The sequence below is a fragment of the Mustela erminea genome, chromosome 14 (assembly GCF_009829155.1).
Source record: "Mustela erminea isolate mMusErm1 chromosome 14, mMusErm1.Pri, whole genome shotgun sequence".
Lineage (NCBI taxonomy): Eukaryota > Metazoa > Chordata > Mammalia > Carnivora > Mustelidae > Mustela > Mustela erminea.
The window spans coordinates 44,944,097-44,966,841 of record NC_045627.1 but is presented as its reverse complement, the minus strand read 5'-3'; the positions used below and the strand labels follow the sequence as shown (position 1 = coordinate 44,966,841).

The window sequence follows — 22,745 nt, the reverse complement described above, 5'->3', positions numbered from 1 at the left end:
GAGCTGATGCCCCAGTATTTACTATTAATCGGATTTCAGGAGCTGGAGACAGTGTAGCCTGAGTCACACGATAGGTTAGGCGTGGCGGTGTAGAGCTGCAGTCTGAACACAGACTGGGAAGAGACAGACTGAGTTCCCCTCCTGGTACGGCCGCTTGTTAGCTGTGTGATCTTCAACAAGTCACCCAGTCTCCCTGAGCCTTGGTTTTCTCATCTGTAGACAAAAATAATAAAGGTATGGGCTTCATAATTGCAGGGGTGAGAAGAGATAGCAAACAGAGGTAAAGCACTTAGCTTAGCACATGGTATATAAAATATATATATTTTGGATTTTTACTTATTTGAGAGAAAGAGACAGTGAGAGACAGCATGAACAGAGAGGAGGGGCGGGGAGAAGGAGAAGCAGGCTCTCCCCTGAGCAGAGAGCCCAATGCAGGGCTTGATCCCAGGAGCCTGGGATCATGACCTGAGCTGAAGACAGACTATTAACTGACTGAGCCAGCCAGGTGCTCTGGTACATGTTAAATAAATATTAGCTATTACGCTGGAAGACTGTGACATATAATGGACTAACATCGTATTTCTGGTCATCTCCATATTTCTGAAGTTTACATACTTTAAGTCCAAGAGCTAACAATAAAATGAATAATAAAATCTCAGTTCTAGTATTAACATTTTCTGGAGGTGTTTTTCAGTTTAAGGAAGGAAAGATACATAGATACTCATAGAAAAAATATATATGTATTTCCTAGCTCTTTCCATTGCAAAAGCCTAGAGGCAAAAACACTTAAGTAGCAATGAATGAACACAGTGATTATAGGGAACTTGCTTTGGAATAGCCTTTACCACTTAAGAGCCATCAGGGCTCCTTGGAGAAATGGTGAATTCCAAGTTTGGGGCAGGAGAAGTCCAAGGAGCCTGGAACATTTCTCGCCTCACAAAGTAAAAAAAAATGCTAGAAAGTAAGCAATTAAGGACACAGGAACCAGCAGATTGGGCTGCTACTGGCCCAATCTGGGGCGATTAGACCACTGAAATAAAAATGGACTCTAATGCATTATAATTAATTGGTGAAATTAAAAATCCATGAATCAATGTAAGAACAGATTAGTAAATGAGTGAATGGGAGAGAAGGCAAGTTCTAAGGGTAGAATGTCAACCAATAAACATGGGAAGAATAATGGAGTGTTTAAAAAATTAACATTTTTAACCATCATAGTATAACTGCATCAAGCCAGAATCCTCAGTGAGGACTAAAACTGAATGAATATTTGATAAAAAAAATAGGATACCCATATAGTCTCAAGGTTTCTCCCTACAAATTATGTATTAATTCCAAAAGGAAATAGAGGAACTTTACAATGCTGGGACGTGCCCGATACAACCTTCAGCAAGCGATCTAAGGAAACATCACTAACAAAGGGACAAAGTGACATCATGTGTCTCCTGATGAGATGCACTTCTTAGGGGGATGAAATATTTCTCTGTGGATTCCTTGCCCAAAATGCAAAACTTGAATCTAATTGAGGAAATACGAACAAAGCCAAATTGAGAGACAGTCTGCAACTGGTCTGCACTGTTAAAAATGTCAAGATCGTGAAAGACAAAAAAAGAGAAGGAACCATTCCAGATCAAAGGAGCCGAAACAGGCCTAATGAATGCACAGAACACATGATTCTGGATTGAGTCTGAAACAGAAAAAAGAATTTTATGAAGTGTCGTTGAGGAAACTGAATGTGAATTGTACATTACATAATAGAAGTGTATTAAGGTTAGGGAGCTTAGTGTTTAACTCTGTTAAGCATCTGACTCTTGATTTCAGCTCAAGTCGTGATCTCAGGGTTGTGAGATCAAGGCCCACGTCAGGCCCTGTGCTGAGTGTGAAGTCGGCTTAAGATTCTCTCTCTCGGGCGCCTGGGTGACTCAGTGGGTTAAGCCTCGGCCTTCGGCTCAGATCATGATCTCAGGGTCCTGGAATCGAGTCCTGCATCGGGCTCCCTGCTGGGCAGGGAGCCTGCTTCCTCCTCCTCTCTCTCTCTCTCTCTGCCTGCCTCTCTGCCTACTTGTGATCTCCGTCTGTCAAATAAATAAATAAAATCTTAAAAAAAAAAGAAGATTCTCTCTCTCTTCCTCTGCCCCTCCCCCTGCTTGCCCTTATGTTCTTTCCTGCAGTTCACCCTCTGCCCCACAAAAAGTGTATCAAGGTTAAATATCCTGGTTTGACTCACTGAAATATGAGTGAGAAAATCTAATTTTTCTTTGGAAATACACAGTGTAGTAGGGCTAAGTAATGGCTTCCCAAAGTGTCTAAGTCCTAATAACTGCAACCTATGAAATCTGTTACCTTGTCTGGCAAAAGGTACTTTGCAGGTGTGATAAAGGATTTTGATTTGGGAAGATGATACTGGGTTATCGCAGAAGGTACACTGTAATCCCAAGAGTTTTTATAATTGGAACACAGTAAAGTCAGACAAGGAACAAGGAGATGTGATGGTGGAAGTTGAAAAAGAAAAGGTGATGTCATTCAGGGCCTTGAGCCAAAGACTGTGGGTTGCCTGTGAAGCTGGAAAAGGCAAGGACACGGATTCTCCCCTAGAGCCTGCAGAAGGAACCAGCCTTGCTGACACTTTAGTTTTAGCCCTGCAAGACTCATTTTGGATTCTGGCTTCAAAAAATTGCAAGAGAGTATGTGTTTAAAGCCACTAAGTTTGGGGAGCGCATGCGTGGCTCAGTTGATTAAACGTTTGCCTTCAGTTAAGGTCATGATGTCAGGGTCCGAGATTGAGTCCCCTTCCACTCCAAATGTGGTCGGTGATCTGCAGCGTTCCTCACCCGGAGGCTTGACAAAATGCAGCTTTTCAGGTCCCACCCCCAACACCTACATATTCAGATTCTGCATTTTAACAAAATCCCTAGGTGATTCAGTTACAGATCTACTTTGCCTTCCCCGCAGGAGAACCTTGCCAGAGGGTGGAATCCCCAGCTCTGCATTCTGGAAACGCTCTCCACTTCCAACCCTCGAATGCCTGCTTCTCTGTTGAGTTGTGGCAAACCCTTTCTGGAGAAAGCATCTTGCTCGAAACGGCACGTTTCAACAATGGTCTCAATGAAACAGGGGACCTGACTGTTCCTAAAAGTTGTTGCAAAATCAGTAGAGCCAGAATAACAGAGCTGCAGTGTGAGGCCAGGAGAGGGAGGGGAACAAAGGGATGCCATTTACAGCCCTCTCTCCGCAAACGCCCTGCACACTTACCAAGGGGGTAGGGGCTTCTTTTTCCCAGAGCTCCTCCCAGAGTCAGCTTACACTGCCCCTCCTTGTTCACCGACTTCCAACTCAGTAGGCAGGGCAAAAAGCATAGAGGTGGTCTTTGTTCACACTATATTCCCAGTGCTAGGCACATAGTAGGTGCTCAGGAAATATTTTTTTGACTTAATCCAGTGAAGGCTCTGAGGCGGGTCCATCTGTCAGCGCCCACTCTGGTACTTACTGCCTCCACAACGCTTAGGGAGGCTTCTCCTGCCCAGCACTGCCCAACATAAATTAAAACAGAACGTGGTAAATGCTAGCAGAGTGCTGTACACAAAACACTTGGATCAGGGAAGATGGCAATGGCTCTGGCTTGGCGGAGGTTGGGCGGCTCCCCGGAGGTGCGGGCGCCTGAGCTAGCTCTGAAAGGAACCAAGCAGGGGTCACCAGAATCTCAAAGGTGCGAAGCCGTGCAAATACGCGGCCATCGAACTCCGGGGACGGGGACTGTCTCCTCTGGCCGGAGGCTGGGGGATTTCCCGCCCTAGGTCGGCAGGTGGCCCCCTGCCGCCCCTCTTTTCCTCCCAGCGCCTCCGGCTCGACTCCTCTTCTCGGCCTCCCCCTCCTCCCAGCCTCTAGGCTGTAAGTCTCTGCTCGCCCACCCTGGCGGTCCCTCCTGTGTGGGGCGCCCCCGCCACACCCCGCGCGCGCCGTCTGTCCACGACTCTCGCGCCCCTCCTCTCCGCCGCGCGCTCGCTCCCCTCCCCGTCGTCCCACTCCCGAGCCTTCGGCTCCCCACCGCGCGTTCTCCCGGCGCCCCATCCCGCGCTCACCGCTCCGCGCGCCCCAGCCCCTGGACAGTGCGCGGTCCCGGGTTCCGAGGCGCGCCCGCTCGTTGCCTAGCGACGGGACGCGACTCGCGGAGCGAGGGTACGCGCACGCGTCGGGTGCGCGCATCGAGAGCGCAGGCGCCTTTCGCCTAGACCCGGACTTGGAGTTTGGCGGGGATCCCGCGGGCACCGTGGTTTGGGCCATTGGGCCCTTGCGAGTGGTGCGGGGCGCAGACGACGCCCCGGCTTCTTTGGGCGGAGAAAGGTTTGTGTAGCGCCTGGGGAGTGCCGCCTCCTCCTCCATCCCTTCTCCTCGGCTGGCCTCGCCACGCTGGGTGGAGGGGACCAGGAAGGCGGGAGACCCTTCCGCAGACCCAGGATAGGAAAACGAACCCAAGCGCCCCGAATCGAGAGTTGCCAGATACAACACGGGACACCGGTTCATTATAAATTTCAGATAAACAACGAATGATTTTGTATCATACTACACTGTACTAACACGTTATTCCTTATTTCTCTGAACTTCATGTTGAACTGTGCATCCCCTATTTTTATGTGCTACATCTGGCAACTCTACCCGAATCCCCTCCTTTCCCACTAGGCTGGCCGGCTTTCTCCTAGGCATGGGCAAAGGACCTCTCTCTGTTCCTTGTGACAACTTCTCCAGGCTCGAGGCAGCTGTTTCCCTGGGAAAGGGCTTTCTTATCTTGACCCGAGATGTCTGTTGTGTATATGAAAAATAACATTCTTCACAACAACCTGTCAGATGGGTATTATCGCCATTTCATGGACAGGAAACACGAGAAGCTAAGTAACGAGTTTACCTGGATTCTGTTAATCTAGACCCATAGATCTGAGACCCACACTCGTTGGGATCTATTCTTAGGCCAGAGGTTTTTCCCTTGAGGACTTGGTCCTTTTCCCGTGTATTATTTTCCTGAACAGCAGCAGGAATCTGTTCCCTGTTTTACCTTTTCAAAAGACATTGAGATGTCACTGTAGTTATTTTGTCTTTAGAGTATGTCCCATTGCAGAAGCACAGTGAAGATACTGTGTCTCAAACTGGTTTGTAATACAATAATCCTCCTCTCTGTATGGTTAAGACATACTTAACCTGCTTGAAATGCCAGCTTGAAAAGGAATTCGGTTCATTCGTGCCAGTTCATAGAGTTTAAGTTTTTATGACTACATCTATGTACACACATACACATTCCTTCCCCCACTGCTGTTAATACAAAAGGTGGCATACTGTCTATAATTTCTACACCTTGCTTTTTTCCCTCACCTCACACTATGTCCTAGAGATCACTCCCTATTTCAAAGATCTTACTCATGTCTTTTATATAATATATATGCACAGTAATCCATTGCGTTGTTGTATCTCAACAGTCCCTTAGGGATGAGTTTTTCGATGGGGTTCCAATTTGACTATTCTAAGTAACGGTGCAACGTAACTACGTGCATATAAGCATCACTCCATATTTTTTTTTAAGATTTTATTGATTTGACAGAGAGAGAGAGACCACAAGTAGGCAGAGAGGCAGGCAGAGAGAGAGAAGGGAGGAAGCAGGCTCCCCGCGGGGCAGAGAGCCCAACTCGGGGCTCGATCCCAGGACTATGGGAACATGACCTGAGCCGAAGGCAGAGGCTTTAACCCACTGAGCCACCCAGATGCCCCACTCCATATTTTTTCAAGTTAAGATCTGAGAAGGGAGATAGATTGTTCAAAGAGTAAAAACCTATGTAATTTTCTAGATATTATCAAATTCCTCTCTGTGGGGGGCTATACCATTTATACATGCACCACCATCAAATGGGAGAGACACTACTGGGCTTTATGAACCTCAGGAGGCTGTTGTTTCTGAAATTTTATGCAGAATGTTCAGTGCATTTCTCCAGGGACAGGACTAGACCTGCTGGCATTCTACTCTTTCATATTCGGCTCATGCCTGACCTATAGTAGGTACTCAGCATGTATTTGTTGAATAATGAATAGCAACTAGATTCCATAAAGATAATTTGAGGGTGCTCAGTTTTTTCAAAGCACTTGAAGTACAGTAGTTTCTATATTTCCTTCCTTCCTTCCTTCCTTCCTTCCTTCCTTCCTTCCTTCCTTAACATCTGGTCTAAGATTATTCCTGTCCATCTTAATAACTGGATAGACGGGAACATTACTGGGAGAGTGGAGAAACTCATTCACTTGCCTCCATGGGGAGCCAGCATGCCCACCCTGTGACTGAAACACACTCCATGAGGAGCTGAAGGAGCTTGTCTTGGGAGTACAGATGTGTGTGTACACAGATGATTCTCAGGTTGCATGACAGGTGCTATGTGAGTTGCTTGGAGAAGGAGGATCTCCTTTGCATGGCCTGGGAAGGCTCAGGGAATGAGAGATGACCTACATCTTGCAGGTGATGAGATATATTTTCTAAGCTGGGAGATAGTGAGGAATCATTATGTGCAAAAGCCTTAGAGATGGAAGTGGGCAAGGTATGAACGGCAGAATGGCAGAATGTTAAGTGGGGTTAGAGCCCAGGATATGCTGCAGGCAGAAGAGATGTCTGGAGGTGAGCCTGAGAAGAAATTGGGGCCAAAGTGTGAGGAGCTTCATATGCTATTCTTTGATGGCTGAATTCTTTTTTAATTTTATTCTTTGGCCTTAGAGATTCATGGCCTTTTGTATTTTTTTGAGGGTCAAGCCACTGACCCTCGTGGCTTGGGAGGATCATCGGTGTCATTAAGATAATGACTCTGGAATCAAGAGTTGGGTATAATCCCATGTTCACCATGTTGACTTATATGCTCTTTGTGTCTGGGCTTCCTCTTCCGCACAGCAGGGGTAATGACACTGATTTACCACCCACATTGTGAGGATGGAGTGAGACATGCACTGCTTGGCATGTAGCCATCTCACAGTAATGATGGTATCCCTTTTTATGACTCTCTTTCATTATTTTTTTGTTGCTGTTGCTTAGTTTCTATATCATTTATTTCTGCTTTAATCTTTATTATTTCCTTCCCTTTGCTGGTTGGCGGTTTTGTTTGCTCTTCTTTTCTGACTCTTGGCCTTGAGAGCCCATCAGGATTTTGAAAATGCATCTTCGTGGTAGCTGTTGTGACATCTGTGGACTCTCTTTGGACACTGCCAGAAGCTTCATGGAGCCAGCTTGCTTGTGTCATCCCTGATGGGAGGTGCCCATAACAGGATGTAATGCTTTGCTGGCCTCACTGGAGTCTACTTTTATTGTTCTTATTGAACATTCCCTGCATTAATGCAAGAACATTTACCTTTTAGAAGTCAGGGGTGAGAAATGGAGTCAAGGTATCTTCAAAAGTGCCTTGGGACATGTCTAATTCAAGGTCTTGCAGAAGTGGCAAGAATTCGCCCAGTGGATCCAATAGAATATTTAGGATTGTGGATTTACAAATATAAGGAAAACATGACCATGGAACAACTGGTAAGTAGAGATCTTCTTTGAGAAAATTAGAAGAGTAAGATAGTTGTTTCCATTTGTCTCCTTTTTAAAAAAGTCCAATGTTATTTCTATTATAAAAATAGTATGTTTATTATGAAAAACTTGGACAGTATGAAAAAAAACAGAAGAAAAAATACTCCATAGATTACCTCTTTCTAGATTTTTAGGTATTTTCTTTTTTCCTACAGATTGCCTATGTATTTGTAGACTTTTTCTGTACATAGTTGTGATCATACCCAACGTTTAATTTTAATTTTATGCTCTTTATTCAAAAAAACACACATTTCCCCAAATTATTACACATTTTCTAAATGGGATAGAGTAAAATTTGCTTCCCCTTTCCCTCTTCTTGGTGATTAACACACTTTCAAGATTGTTTCTACAAATTGTTCTAGCTCAAATTAGTCACGTGACATTGTTTTTAAACACTGCTAGAGACGGAAGGAAATGGCCGACCTGGAGCATGAGAGAGAACTAGCTGTGATAGAGCGGGAGATGATGGAGAGGCTCAAAGCAGAGGAGCTCCTGTTCCAGCAGGTGAGACAAGACAAGGGCGGGAGTTTAGGGGTGACCAGAGTTAGCGGTGTCAGTCTCAGTGTGGTGCAACCCAAGTGTTGCAAAACCCTCCCATCTCTAATGAGTTAGGAATGGTTCTCTTATATCTTCATGTTTCTGTATTTCTGTATCTGTGTCATCTTTGCTGGAGAAATAGCAGCAGTGGGGTGGGAGGAAGACCCAGGAAGTGTGCTCTTGTGGAGGCTAAGGGGAGAGACCCAAAGGGTCAACCATGCCTACTGCTGGTTGAGTGAGAGCAAGAGGGCAAAGTGCTCATTTAAGACCATTGGTGACCTTGGAGGGAGCAGTATGCATGAGGTTGGGTGCAACAGTGGAGATGGTGAGTGCGGATAATGCTTTCAAGGAGATTTTCAGGGAAGGAGATTGGTTTTTTTGTTTTGTTTTATTTTGCTTTGTTTTGTTTTAAAGGAGCAGAGAGGAGAGGATTGTTGATGTTAAGGGATAGGGAGAGGGGCACCTGGGTGGCTCAGTGGGTTAAGCCTCTGCCTTCGGCTCAGGTCATGATCTCAGGGTCCTGGAACTGAATCCCACATTGGGCTCTCTGCTCAGTGGGGAGCCTGCTTCCCCCTCTCTCTGACCGCCTCTCTACCTACTTCTGATCTCTGCCTGTCAAATAAATAAATAAAATCTTAAAAAAAAAAAAGGGGGAGGCGGGATAGGGAGAGGATGGTCTAGGTACATGTGGATGTATAGGTTTTGTGGCACAAGGTTTAAAACAGTTTCTGTATGACTCTTTCTTCTTTATGAAGTAGGGACCATGATCATCTTCCAGGAATGAAGTAAAGTGGCGGGTGTGGGGAGAGCAGGGAGGGTTTGAAATGGTAGCTTTGGAGAATGGTAGAGTTGACCAGGAAACTTAGCATTACTTGGTAGCACTGAGTAACCTGTCAAGTTAGAGACCAGGCATTTATAATGTTGCCATTTGGTTTGGTTTTAAGATTCTGTGATTTTCTCCACTTGCGCCTAGAGATTTGAATGATGATGTGGAAGGGGCAGACCCTTTGATTGAAGTAGGTTTAAGATAGCAGGATTGGGGAGCTGAAAATGTTGGTAAGAGAATGGTTTCAGGAATAAGTCATGGATTATAAACTAGATAGGGAAAGTTCTAGAGTGACTTTTGGACTAATTATATTTATGGAGAGCTTCTGAACTAAATTTGTTATCCCCATCATTCTACCATTTAGTACTTAACCCCAGAGTCTCAACTCCAGTCTATACAGTTGTAAAAGGGAAAGAAATCTGTTATTTGGGTGTGTGGATAAAAAGGAAAATATAGACATGACAAATAGCTTCTCTGTCTAACCTCTTATCCCTGACACTGAGGTAGAACATTCTAGGTACCCAAAATAGATATGGCTGTTGAAAACTTTACTGCTCCTGAATCTTCATTTTTCAGTCACTTGGTTTATTCTTATGGGGAGTTTGCAGAATGTTGAGTTGGGTGTCAGACCATCATCCAAATGGGTGAGCGTCTGCCACAAAATTGCCCCCTTTGAGTGTGAATCTGCCCTTCATCTTATAGCTTCTACATCTAGTCTCTCAGAATGAGGAGAACTTCTCAGCAGCTCTCCTTCTCTAGGATAATTCTATCACAAACGTGGGGCCACTTGACTTTCCTTGGCTCATCTACTTCATCTTACTTAGATAAAATTGGGCAATAGTAGAAATCAAGCACTTCTCTCGCTGTATCCTGTATCAGTAGGAAGGGCTCCACTGTGCACTGAACCCTGAGCATTGGGTCCAGAGTGGAGGATGCAACAAAATTCTGCAGAAGATTTTATGACCCATGAAAGAAACAGTGTGATGGCCAGAAATAGATGAGAGAAGGAAAAAGGAGCCTGTGGTGAGAAGGTCCACTGGAGAAGAGCTTAAGAGAGAGTGAGCCAGAGATGTTAAGGGACAGGAGCTCTCAGTCCACCATTGAGTCAAGTGAGTTGAGGCATCAGGACTCTGGTCCCCGCCCTGTTGTTCTCAGTTGGTGCCACTGACTTGAAATGCCCTGAAAGTTTAGGACACTCTCCAGTAAACCCAGAACCCTGTGAACAGGAAAGGACTTTGACTGACATTTTCTACCTATGAGCTCACTGAGGAAGTAAAAGCTTTTTGGTTTGTTTGATTTTTTGGAATATATTCCTAATGGTTTTACTCCTGTGTGAAGAAATGGACTGAGCTTTGAAGTTTTCCAGAAAATGTTGAGAAACTGGTTCTCTTGACCAGTGTGGTTGGTACTTCACAACTGCATTTTGCACTGCTGTTCTGAGATTAGTCATTTCACTTCCTCCACCAATATCTGAAAGTGGATCGAAATGCCATGTTCTTGCCCTTCAGCGACCTGGCCCATCACTTTTATCTCAATGTGGATAATTCAAGATTACCAGAAAATTCCCTTTAACAACCCTCTGTAAGTAAATAATAATGACTGTTTATTATCTCTTTATTTATAAAAATGTATTATTTTTTAATAATGCATTTGAAAGACATAATGGTACATGTAGGTATTATGGTATATTATGTAGATACAGCGAGAGAGAATAAATTTCCACAAAAGTTATATTGACAAAATAAAATTTTTTTTTTAAATAGTAATTAAGTACAATTTTCCATTTGGAACATAGGCTTAATGCTTAAGAGAATTAAATTATTTTCTTAGAGATAACATTTCTTTTAGTTGGAGTTCAAAGTTAGTGTTCCCTATCATCAGATTGAAAACATTTATCCGTTAATGCTGATCTTTAATGAGATTTTAGTATTTCCTCTTTGAAAATAGCTGAGAGATTGGTCCTGCCAAATGCTGATATCGGTCCGTGTGGATATAATTTTGACCATATTTATCTCTTGGAATGCATTTGTAGAATTCTATTAGATTTTTATCTTGTTTTGCCTTTTGGCATGTCATTACCTCCTAGATTAATCACTTCCAGTTGAAGGTTGGTAAAAGCTTCTCAGTTACACAGTTACTTGGATTTGAAGATATGGAAATTTCATTCACACTGAAGTCAAGGCCACAAAATACTTTGGGCCTATAGTCTGAGCTCGGGAAATACACCTGCTGCCAATTTTGTGTGGAAACTGGGGGAGAGGAGCATCTAGTTTCTTGTTTAAGATTTTGACCACATGGCCGGACTGGAAGAGATTATGCTGAGTGAAATAACTCAAGCAGAGAGAGTCAATTATCATATGGTTTCACTTATTTGTGGAGCATAACAAATAACATGGAGGACAAGGGGAGATGGAGAGGAGAAGGGAGTTGAGGGAAATTGGAAGAGGAGGTGAACCATGAGAGACTATGGACTCTGAAAAACAACCTGAGGGTTTTGAAGGGGCGGGGGATGGGAGGTTGGGGGAACCAGATTGGTGGGTATTAGGGAGGGCATGGATTGCATGGAGCACTGGGTGTGGTGCAAAAACAATGGTTACTGTTACGCTGAAAAGAAATAAAAAATTAGGGACGCCTGGGTGGCTCAGTGGGTTAAGCCGCTGCCTTCAGCTCAGGTCATGATCTCAGGGTCCTGGGATCGAGTCCCGCATCGGGCTCTCTGTTCAGCAGGGAGCCTGCTTCCCTCTCTCTCTCTGCCTGCCTCTCTGTCTACTTGTGATTTCTCTCTGTCAAATAAATAAATAAAATAAAATAAAATAAAATAAAATAAAAAAGATTTTGACCACAGGGCAAGTGTATAAAGCAGCTTGACATTGCAATTCAAACATTAGTTGTTGAAATGGCTTCTCCAAAGTATTACGTTTTCCATATAAGAGCTGTTTTGCCTTGTAAGTTTAGTTTGAGTTGATCTAAAAACATTATTAAGCCTGCAGTAAAGCTTACATGCAAAGCCATTTCAGGTTTGATAATAGAGATTGAGAATGAGTCTTCTCATTCCAAAAAATTTCAGTCTTGGTCCCGAGCCCCACAATGCACAGTAACCCGTCACCCTGTGCAGCCATATGCAACTGCTGTGTGCTGGGGCGAGCCGAGATATATTCATTTTCTCTCTCTGACAAAAATCTGCAAAACTGATGACGGTTGCATTCATAAGAGAGAATGAAGGACGCTGTTGGCACTGCTGGCTCAGTAGCACATGAGAGATTCAAGCATTTTCCGCAGAGTGTCTGCTGTTGAATAACACAATGAATACTCTTGGGCTTTCAACACTGCATTTTCACAAGCTCTGTAAGTTTGTCCAACAAAGCCTCTTTCTATTCCACATACGTTTTTATCACCACTGGTTGTGACACATCTTAGCAGATTTCACTGCTGGTTGTACTGAATTCATGTTTCTCAACTTCTTTGGAAATATTTCTTGGGGCATCTGGGTGGTTCCGTCGGTTAAGTATCCAACTCTCTATTTCAGCTCAGGTCATGATCTCAGGGTTGTGGGATCAAGCCTAGGGCTGGACTCCACGTTGAGGGTGGAGCCAGCTTAAGATTCTCTCTTTCCCTCTCTCCCCAACCACCATGTGCTCACGCACTCCACTCCCTCCCTAGAAAGAAAGAAAGAACAAGGGGTTGGGGGGAAGAAAGGCAGGCAGGAAGGAAGGAAGGGAAAGAAAGAAAAAGAAAGAAAGAAAACTAAGAAAATACCTCTTGACTATTCATAGAGGCTGATCTTTCAGTCCCTTCAAATTCAGCATTGATACTAGTAAATGACAATAGCTGAGCAGCGTTGGGAACATTTGTCTACGTACCAAGAGCCAAGGAAAATCGCTCAAAATAATTTGCCTCGTTTTTATTCGACTGTTGATGTTCCCGGTGTTGTTCCTGGTGTCATCAACTCTTTGAGCAACTGTTTTCTCCAAAAAGCTAATAATCTTAATTTAAGTTTATTATTATTTTTTTGAACACTGAAATCAAACACGTTTTAATTAAATCGTCATTGGGAAATGAACTTCTTTGCTTGGCTAACAAATGAACCACTTGGAAACTTGTTCATTGCAACCTCATTTTTATTTTTAATTTTCATGAAGAAATTTTACTGTGATGAAATAATCCTGTTTAAAATAGTCCACTATTTCTGACCTTTGTTTTCATGTGAGTTGAGAATACTGTGATGGTAAGTGTTCAGTCTGGTTAACGTTGCTATTGCATTCTTTTAGTAAAGTATCCTTCATAATAAACACCATACTTTGCTATTTAATTTGGTAATAAAATACTGTCCACTGTATCTTAAAAGGGCAATATTCAAAGTCCACTTCTTTTCTTGTTATGATGTGATGGGTACACAATGATTTAAAAAATGTCATGGTGAAGGGATACCGTGGCACTCCAAGAACTGTTGAGATAAAACGGAGTCACTGATTTGTAGCATGTTAAGCACCAGTGCAAAGTGATGAGAGTATTACTATGGTCCCTGTTGCCACCACTCAACTGTGCTGTTGTGCAAAAATAGTCACAGAAAATAAGTAAGCAAACAAACATGATGGTGTTTCAATAAAACTTTATTTATAGGCACCAAGATTTGAATTTTTTTTGTAATTCCCATGTATCAGGAAATATTAATATTATTTCAGTATTTTTCAACCATTTAAAAATGTAAAACCTTTCCTAGCTCAGGGGCTGTACAAATACAGGACTGAGTCAGATCTGGCCCACAGAATTTAGTTTGCTGACCCTTATTATAGTGTGACATGTATGTTGAGTTGGGACCTATACATTTTTGATTATCTATAGTTTTGGATAATATACTAAAGATTTTCTCATCCACTCTTCTGCAACTAAGGTTCGGGTCTTTGAATACCCATCTATGCTTGAAAGGATTTTATCTAAAAAAAGTACTGCAATTTCATTTTGTTGCTTCACGAAGAACAGAAAAAAATAACTTGATTTTGCACAAATTGTGCTTTTCTACAAATTAGCAATTAAGGAAGTTTCCTCTTTTATGTTAGACTTTAGGAAATATTTGTAAAAGCTTAAGTATTAGGTGGCTGTGATCATTTATTCTTGTAAGCGTCTGAAATTTAGGTGGGTATAAACTTAATTATCCTGGGACTTTTCAGAGTGATTAGAGTTAATTCCTTGCAATTGATCTGACGCTAATATGACTTATTTATTTCTGAATATTCAGCAACAGCTGGCATTCCAGCTGGAGTTGGAAATGCAAGAAAAAGAGAGACAAAGAATAGAAGAGCTACGGAGAGCTCAAGAAGAACTAGAGAAGGTAATTTGAAGTTTTATTTTTTAAAAAGTCTGTTTTATTAAAAAGTCTGTTTTATTTAAAACCTCATAGAATCCTCAAACTGTTTCTTGCAACTGTCATATGTGGGATTCGGAGACGTATCACACCTTAGCTGTGTGACTGAAACAAGTCTTACAACCTTTTCAATCTCAGTTTGCCTTTTTGAAAAATAGGGGTAACAGTCTAATTTTACTAGCAGTATCTCACTGGTTTGTTGTAAGGATCAGCTACCGATTGTTTGTGGGAAACTGCTTTGTGAGCCGCAGAGTTCTCTCATGGTGATGGAAGCAACCTTCTAGCCCAGGCACAGTTGTTCCTGACTGTGGGAGCTGATGTTCAAGGTTAAGTTCTTTGCAATTGTGAGGGCATTTGACTTAACTGAGCCACCCAGGCGCCCTCACAGTCTCTCTCATGCAAATATGACTCCTCTATTTATTCCATAATTAAAGTTAAAAACAGAAGTAGGTCTTGTAGAATATGTGTACCCCTGGCTTAGATGAGAGCATAATTATTTAAAGCACTTTTTTAAAAGTGGGAAGGCTGAATTGAATTAAAAAAGTGATATTCTTAAAAAGATAAATTCAAAGACCTATACATAGTTAAAAAAAACACATCGTTAACAAAAACACAGATGCTGAGCTTATCTTAGTCTGAGTGCCGTAGGGTGCAAAGATTCACACCATGCACACGTGCCCATACATACATGGAGATATAGACCCCCTTTGTCTTCAGTGAAGACTCAGTGATGTAAAATGACAGAAGAAAAGTCTCTGTTTTATCACTTGTCTCATCGGCTAATAATTTGACCTCAGGTTTAACCTTTCAGGTCATTTCATTTTTTAAAAAGAGTCGTGTTTAATTATAAATAAAACATGGTTTTCTATTAGTAGCCAATCTTAAATGAGACTGCAGGCTACAGTTTTGTACTAAATGTATTCAGATCACCCCTTTATTACTCATGACCTATTTGCTATTAAATTGATCATAGCATTATTTAAAAATAAAATTTCTTGGGGCACCTGGGTGGCTCAGTGGGTTGAGCCTCTGCCTTTGGCTCAGGTCATGATCCCGGGGTCCTGGGATCAAGGCCTGTGTCAGGCTTTCTGCTTGGTGGGGAGCCTGGTTCCCCCTCTCTCTCTGCCTGCCTCTCTATCTACTTGTGATCTCTCTCTCTATGTCAAATAAATAAAATTTTTAAAAATCTTTTAAAAAGTTTCTTGAAAATTAAATATGGAATCAAAATGGAAAGTATGTTCAAATATTTTTCTTCATTTTTATATATTATAGAAGATGAGAATGAATACAGAAAATATAGCTAAGAGTGAAGATAGTTCACATTCAGAGGTGAGAAGGAAAAGGTATTCTGTGTTAAGTGAAATGAATGAGTGTCCTGGAAAGCAAAACTTAACATTGATGCATGAGTAACTAAACCTTTTAATAAGGAAAGTGCAAAAATTGATAGTCTAAGTTTGTGTTCTAGTAATAATTCACAAGTATGATAAGCTTTAAAGCAAAACCTCAAAGTGGATAAAAATGGGACATTCAGTTTCTGTTTGTATTTTTAAAAACAAAAATGTCGTGAGATATTTATTGACCATATGTTTAGTTACAATGATATATCTTAAATTTCTGAATGTGCTTTTTAGTTAAGTTTTAGCATTTATTTCTAGAATTCTCTCTCTAGTAACAGGTATTGGTTCATTCCATTAACATTAAAGTTTGATGTTATAATTCAGACATTATTGAAATCAAAAGAAAATGAGTGTCTTAATTTTGAACTCATTTAAACTTAAAAAGAATTTTAATGATTGTAGGATGTCACATCAGATGCAAGCAAAACACTAGCTGAAATTAGCGATCGATATGGGGCACCTAACCTGAGCAGAGTGGAAGAACTTGATGAGCCAATGCTATCTGATGTAAGCATCTTTAACAAAGTGTGTTGTGAAAAACAGGTTTTTGTTTTATTTTGTTTTTGTTTTTTGACTTTGGGAAAGCCTAGTGCATAAGAGACCAGAGTTTGTTGGCAAATGGGCCCTTAGTGTCAGAGAAAGACAATCAGTTCCCTGGGTGTTGACCATCTGTTCTTGCTGGGCTTTCTGCTCTTTTGTGAATGTGTGCTGCTGGCCACAAGGGTCAGGGTGGGCACAGGTCTGGGTCCTTGCAAATGTGTCAGCACTGATGGGAAAGTAGCTAGAACCTAGTGTTGAGGTCATAGTGTGCCCTTTTGCAGAGGGCAGTGTATATATTTTGGACTCAGGCTTTGAAAATCTCAGAATCTGTTCAAAATAAATATTTAAAATCCTTTGGTGAAATACATAATCTTTAAGTTAAATTTGGAGGGCCAGCTAGTTGATTCTCAGTGGCAAACACTAGAACCAGATATAAATGCTAATGAAAAATGCGTGCTTTTCTACTATATGCTTGCGTAATAAACATACAGTGATTTCTACGTACCAGGCACTGTGCCTGATGCTGTTGGGCATAAAACACATAGTTATTGACCTAGTCTGGGGGGAAACAGACAATTGAACAAGCAGTTAATAGTCTTTGCTTGAATGATCAAGTGATTTATTGGCCAGAGCATAGGTTTTGAGAGTGAACAGGTGAGCTGTTAATAACTAAGCCAGATCCGCTGGCGTAGACCAGGACTGTCGGGGCAGAGGGTATATTTAGTGACCTAACCATGTACGCTGACAAAATGGGGACAGCCAGCCCAGCGGAGGAGCTCTATCCGGGAAGGTTTCCTGAAGGAAGTTGATGACTGGTTGCTGAGAGCGGGAGGAGGAGGGTCTGAGAGCACAGCCAGTATGAGACACCCCAGGGGGAGTGAGGTGTGAGGCAGGGAGGGAGAAGGGACCAGGCAGGAGAGGGAGGAAGAACAGGCCATGAAAGACTTGGTCATTTGTGCCCAGACCAGTATGTAGATTTGATCCTAAAGGCTGTAGAGCCTGATGCAATCACCAAGCAGCATTTTAGAAAGGCCAGATGTGGCAGCACAGAGGGAAGGATGGAGAGAGAGACGTGAGGACACCAGTTAGGAGGCTAGGGCAATAACGCAGACTGGGATGTCACTGGAGGCCTATTAGAAGGGGCAGCTGAAAGCACTTGGTCCTAATGAGTCAGTAGAGACACTTTCATTAAATGTCTGTGTTTTGGTATCATGCAGGCAGGCAGCGAATACCAATGAACAGAACAGATGGGTTTCCTGCCCTCTGGGGGCTGTGGGCCGGGGGCAGGTGCTCCGAGAGGAGGGACCTGGCTTGGATGAGTCTTCCTAAGGAATGATGCTTGAAGAGGTAGCCTGAGCTGAGTGCAGCAGATGGAGACAGCAGGATGCTGTCAAGGAGCTGGCGTAGCCCAGCTCGAAGGCTGGGTTGCACGGAGCTGCGAGGTGTGACTCAAAGCTGGAGAGGTGGCTAAAGGTCACATGACACTGTGCTCTGTAGGACGAGTGCAACAAGAGTCGCTGAAAGGCTCTCTGTAGGGTGGAGAGCGGTGGAGAGGGGATTTTAGAGAAGGGAGAGACGATTTGAGTGGGCAAGTGTGGAAAAGGGAGACCACTTAGGAGGTTTCATGACTGCCCAGATGCAGGATGACCAGAGCTTGGACCAGGGTGTAGACAGCAGAGATGGGGAGAACAGGATGGATTCGATGTTGGCTGGGAGGAGGAGGGACAGAAGGAAGTCAAGGGGATGCCCAGATTTCTGCCATGGGCAACTGGACTAAGAGCTTAACCATTTGTTGAGTTGAGGAATATAAGGAGAGGAGGTAGGTTTCATGAAAATGATGGCTTCAGTTGTAGACGTGTTGAATGTCAGGTGACCCTGAGATAGGCAGATGTAATTGGCTAAAGGCCAGTTGATGTGGGATAGCTGTCCAGAGGACGGGAGAGAGCAGCAGATGGGAGATAGGAGCGCAGCAGCTATAGGCTACGAGCTATGGGCTGTGTGGGGCTAGGAGATGCAGGGAGTTAGGTACCTAGGAGAGCGTGCAGACTGCAGAATGGGGCTCAGGCGAATGCATTAGAAATTCCGTCATTTAAGGGGTGGATTCAGGAAGAATAACAATAAGAAAGGGGAGCAAGAGAAATAGAAGAATGGATGGGTTAACAAATGCTTGAGAACATTTGCTTGGATCTTACTTGAAATAATTTGAAACTATCAAGAAAGCTTCATTTACACAGTCACAGCTCTAACTGTATTAAAACATATTTATGTTTTGTTTTACTTTTAGGTTGCATTAAACATTGATCAAGATTTGTAGCATCAACCAACCTAAGAGCAATAAATTTTTCTGCTTGTTTCAAGTTTCAAAACATGAGGTTCCCTACTGTATTTTTTTCCCTCTAAAGACAGCTTTATAGATGGGCTTCAAGGGTAGTGTTAAAAGGCTGTTCTGGATTCCCCAATACAATTTGTGATTCCTAGGATTCCTCTGAGAGTGGGAGAGAGAGTTTGCCCAAGCTACTGAAATGGACAAATGAGAGATGAGCTGAAAAGAGCATGTGTGTCTGCATGAGAACAAGATTGTTGAGGTGCAAGTTCTGGTCTGGGAGGAGAGAGAGGGCCTGCCACCAGTGCAGGGCTGGGGAGTGTTCAACTTGCTTTATATCCCACCTTCCCCCACCAAGTGGACTGCAAAGATTTCCCCAGTTTGCTAGGCAATGACACTTTGTAAGACCATTAGTCCATGCTTAGTAATGGGCTGGATAGGGAAAGATGCGAAGTGCTGGGGTACAGAGAAGCAGCCTCTCTTCTGGAGCAGCCAGTGGGCCAGAGTGTTGGTGCTGCTATTTGGGGGAAGCTCTCGCTGGACAAAGGCCGTGCAGGGGCCTTCCTTGAGTGGGTGCTGGGTAATTCATGGGCCCTGGAGTCTCTCCTGATTCCTCAGAAGTTTTAGGCCCAGCCTTAAACTTTAGGAGAACTTTGCTTCCTTTGTAGAATTCTTCCAAATCTAAATCTCTGTTATGAGTCCTTTCTGTTCTTTAAGGAGTAGTGTAGACATGGAAACATAAATGCCAGGAAGTGGCTTCTTAAAAATGAATAAATAAATAAGTAAACAAATAAATAAGTAAATAAAAGTAAGTCTGCTTTTGGTCATCGCATACCTTCCCTGAGGCAATGAGAATAGAGCAGCCTAGTTGCTTCAACAGGAAAAGAAAAAAAGGGAGAGGAGAGGGATATTGTATTGGTTTCATTAAAAAGAAATGTTATCTTTCCATGTCATTTCTGTATATTTTTAAGAAAGAAGTCCCAGGTGCCCTGGAGAGGCAGTTTCCTGGTCAGTCAGGCCACGAGGCACTGTGCCTCCCATGGACTGATATGGATGACCCATATGACCCATATCAGTCCATCCAGACAGGTGTGCTTAAGGGGGCAAGACAGCGCAGTGTCCCCAGGCCTTAGACTATGAAGATGCCCTCATAGAGGGCAAGGGGTGGAAGGGCAGGCTAATAGGGCCCTTGGGCTCAGCATAGCCCAGGCCAGTCTCATTCAGGAGCTTAACAGAAAGGATCTGTGAGTGTTGGCTAGTCACAGGTGGAATTTCTGTGATTCTGGGGTAGGGAGTAGTCTGGTTGGAAGTGCTCCCAAGCCAGATCTGGGCACAAGAGAGTGGAGGTAGAATGAGGTGAAAAGGAGATGAAACTTTTCTTCTTGACTTTTTTCTATGCCTGGTAATTTTTGGTTAGATGTGAGTTCTGTCTTCTTGTCTGTAGGATGTTTCTATTCCTGTGAATATTTTTGGATGTCATTAAGGTACTCAGAAATAGTTTGACCCTTTCTTTTCTTGCTTAAGAAGCTTTATTGAGTGGTACCAGAAGAGAATGGAGTCTAGGGCCAGTTTTGCCTCAGCAAGGCAACACTCTCTGGGTGTACTACCCAATGTTGAGTGAACTATGAGAATTTTCACTTCAGCTGTGGAAAGATGAGGTAAGATTGACAGCAAGAGAAATTATTCCCAGCTCTCTTCAAGTCATGGGTATGTCCTCAAATTGTTTTAAAGGTTCTTTCTTTAGCTTATCATTTCCTCATACCCATGTGTTTGTTGCTCAGCTGAAGACTTGGGGGGACCCTCCGGAGGTATCCCTGGACTCCCAGACCCTCCTTATCCAAGGAGATCTCCGGGCTTCGTGTATGTTCTCCTTCCCTGTGATGTAACTTGTCAACACTCAAGGCAGTGTCCCAGCGCAGTAGTAGGGAGCACTCTGTTTCCCGTTTCTCAGAGCTCACTGTCCTTTTCAGCACTATGTTCACTGTCCTAAGAGCTGTAGTTTTGTCTTTTTTGTGTGTGGGTTTTTCATTGTTTCACATATGAGGTAAGTCCTGTTGGTCCACCTTTGTCTGAAACCAAAGTTCAAATGCCACAGAGTTTTTCTCATAAAAATAACTGTTCCTCTTGGCTTTCTCCACTTTCCTAATTTGATGAAATGTAACATGATTACTTTCTGAGAAGAATTTGAAGGGTTTTGGAGGTACCTAATGACTTCTGTCTCTTAACCTGTTTGGGAACCAGGCAGAATGGGCCCAATGGGAATCAAAGAATCAGCTTTATGAATGCTAAAACTACATCAGAGAATGCACTTCGGACACCAGGCCGAAGCTCAGTACCCTGTTCCTTCCGGCTAGTTTGAAGAAAAGCAGCTGGAGAGCTATTGTTCTTTCTGTCAGCTGGAGAGCCTGTCATTCCGCTTCTCATATGGGGGACAGGAACATGGCTGGGCTGTAGCCAGTTCTGATCCCTGAGGCTTTCAGGAGCTAGAGCTCAGAGGCGAGGTTTACCCCTGACCCATTCTTCCTTCTCTTAGGATAAGGAAGAAGGTACAGCAATCACTTGGCTTCCTCTTTTGCCACACAATTCTCTCCTGAGAAATGACACCGTATCAGTATTATTTTGGCTGAAATAACGTGACTGAAACTCCTGACTGGAAACAGGCTGATAATAATGATCCATTGTCTCCCATGCAAAGTCCAGAGGATGGGCAGGCCACAAAGTGATGGATTGGGGCTCCAGCTCCCTCTCTCTTGGCTCTGCCTTTCTGCTGTCTGTTGGTTTTCATCCCCAGGCTGTTCCTAGTGTGGCTGCAGTAGATAATTCCAGACGCTGTATTTAGACATGATGGCATCTTGTGGAAGAAGAGAGGAGAGTCTTCCTACTGTTTTTGTTTCTATTCCTAGAAACTCCCTGGCAGCCTTGCCTTCCTGTCTCTCTGATTATGATTGCATTCTACACTTATCCCCAGTCTCATTTACAATGAAGATAAGGAGTCGTCTCTTGAAGTACTTACACTGTCGTCATCTTACTGATTCATTGGGTTAGAGATTCATTTATTTTTCAATCTATGTCAAAGGGTCACATGCAGTTACTAGGGCGGGGCTAGGGAGGCTTCTAAGGTATGAAATCTAAGTGTTGACTCTGCAGTTAACACGAACCTGAGGATAAGCGCCTCTTTAATTTTGCTACCCCGGCACCCTGTTTGCCTTGCCCTAGTCTTGGCTCTGCCATTTACTATGGGAAATAAGGATAGGGCATGACCTTTGCCTTGCAGAACTTTCAAGTACTTGGCAAGCACAGCTTGTGCGCACATATAATAGGCACCAACTAGAAGTACAAATAGCGGGTAAGAATTTAAAGGCGGATATGATTTGAGCAAGCTTCATGAAAGGGAGAGCTTTTTAAAAGGAGCCTGGAAGGAGAGGTGAGTTCTGAACATGTGAAACCCATGGACAGGTAAAGGAAACTGGGCCAAAGAGAGACGGCAAGGAGCAAGATCGGGGAGGTCCTGGACACCACCCTCCAAGGTCTGGATTTGAGACCAGGGAGTGATGTGTGGGAAGAGACCGAGGATGGCTTTGAGAACTTTTTGTAGTTTCCATTAAGGATGTGGAGGTGAAATTCAGATCGTGTAGTTAAGGGCATGGATTTTGGTAATGAAAGGAAGGAGATTGAGGTTATCTTTCGGAGAAATTTGGTGATGAAGAGACCATGACCTGAGGATATAGCAAAGTTGAGCAGGGATTCTCTCCATGGGTGAGGTGAGCTGCTTCTTGTGCTCTGGCAATAGGAAAGTTGATGAGCTGAGAAGTGGAGAGTGAAGGTGTGGTTTAGGAGGGTTCAAGCAGGGTCCGAGGAGTACTAGGCATGGGACAAAACTCAGGGGGAGGAGAGCATTTTCAAAATGTGTCTTCTTCCAGGAGGGGGAAATGTAGAGAAAGACATTTTTTTGTTTGTTTGTTTAGTTTTAAATCCACATTTTTTTTTTCCAGCATAACAGTATTCATTATTATTTTTTTTTTAATTTTTATTTTTTTTAAAATATTTTATTTATTTATTTGACAGAGAGAGATCACAAGTAGGCAGAGAGGCAGGCAGAGAGAGAGAGAGAGGAGGAAGCAGGCTCCCTGCTGAGCAGAGAGCCCGATGTGGGACTCGATCCCAGGACCCTGAGA

The 22,745-nt window shown here is 43.2% G+C and overlaps 1 protein-coding gene across 2 annotated transcripts; it reads left to right on the top strand.

Moving 5' to 3' along the window:
• Positions 1–4,175: 4,175 nt before the first annotated feature.
• DYDC1 (DPY30 domain containing 1) lies at positions 4,176–18,614 on the top strand. 2 transcript variants are annotated; one of them, XM_032313536.1, is made up of 7 exons: positions 4,176–4,341; positions 7,372–7,534; positions 7,988–8,089; positions 14,185–14,277; positions 15,583–15,639; positions 16,110–16,214; positions 18,532–18,614. In XM_032313536.1, the coding sequence occupies exons 2-7, from the start codon at positions 7,388–7,390 to the stop codon at positions 18,559–18,561; spliced, it is 534 nt and encodes a 177-aa protein (XP_032169427.1). In that variant the 5' UTR covers positions 4,176–4,341; positions 7,372–7,387; the 3' UTR covers positions 18,562–18,614. The 2 variants fall into 2 exon arrangements, with proteins under 2 accessions (XP_032169427.1, XP_032169428.1); XM_032313537.1 differs by lacking the exon at positions 15,583–15,639.
• The last annotated feature ends 4,131 nt before the right edge of the window (positions 18,615–22,745 follow it).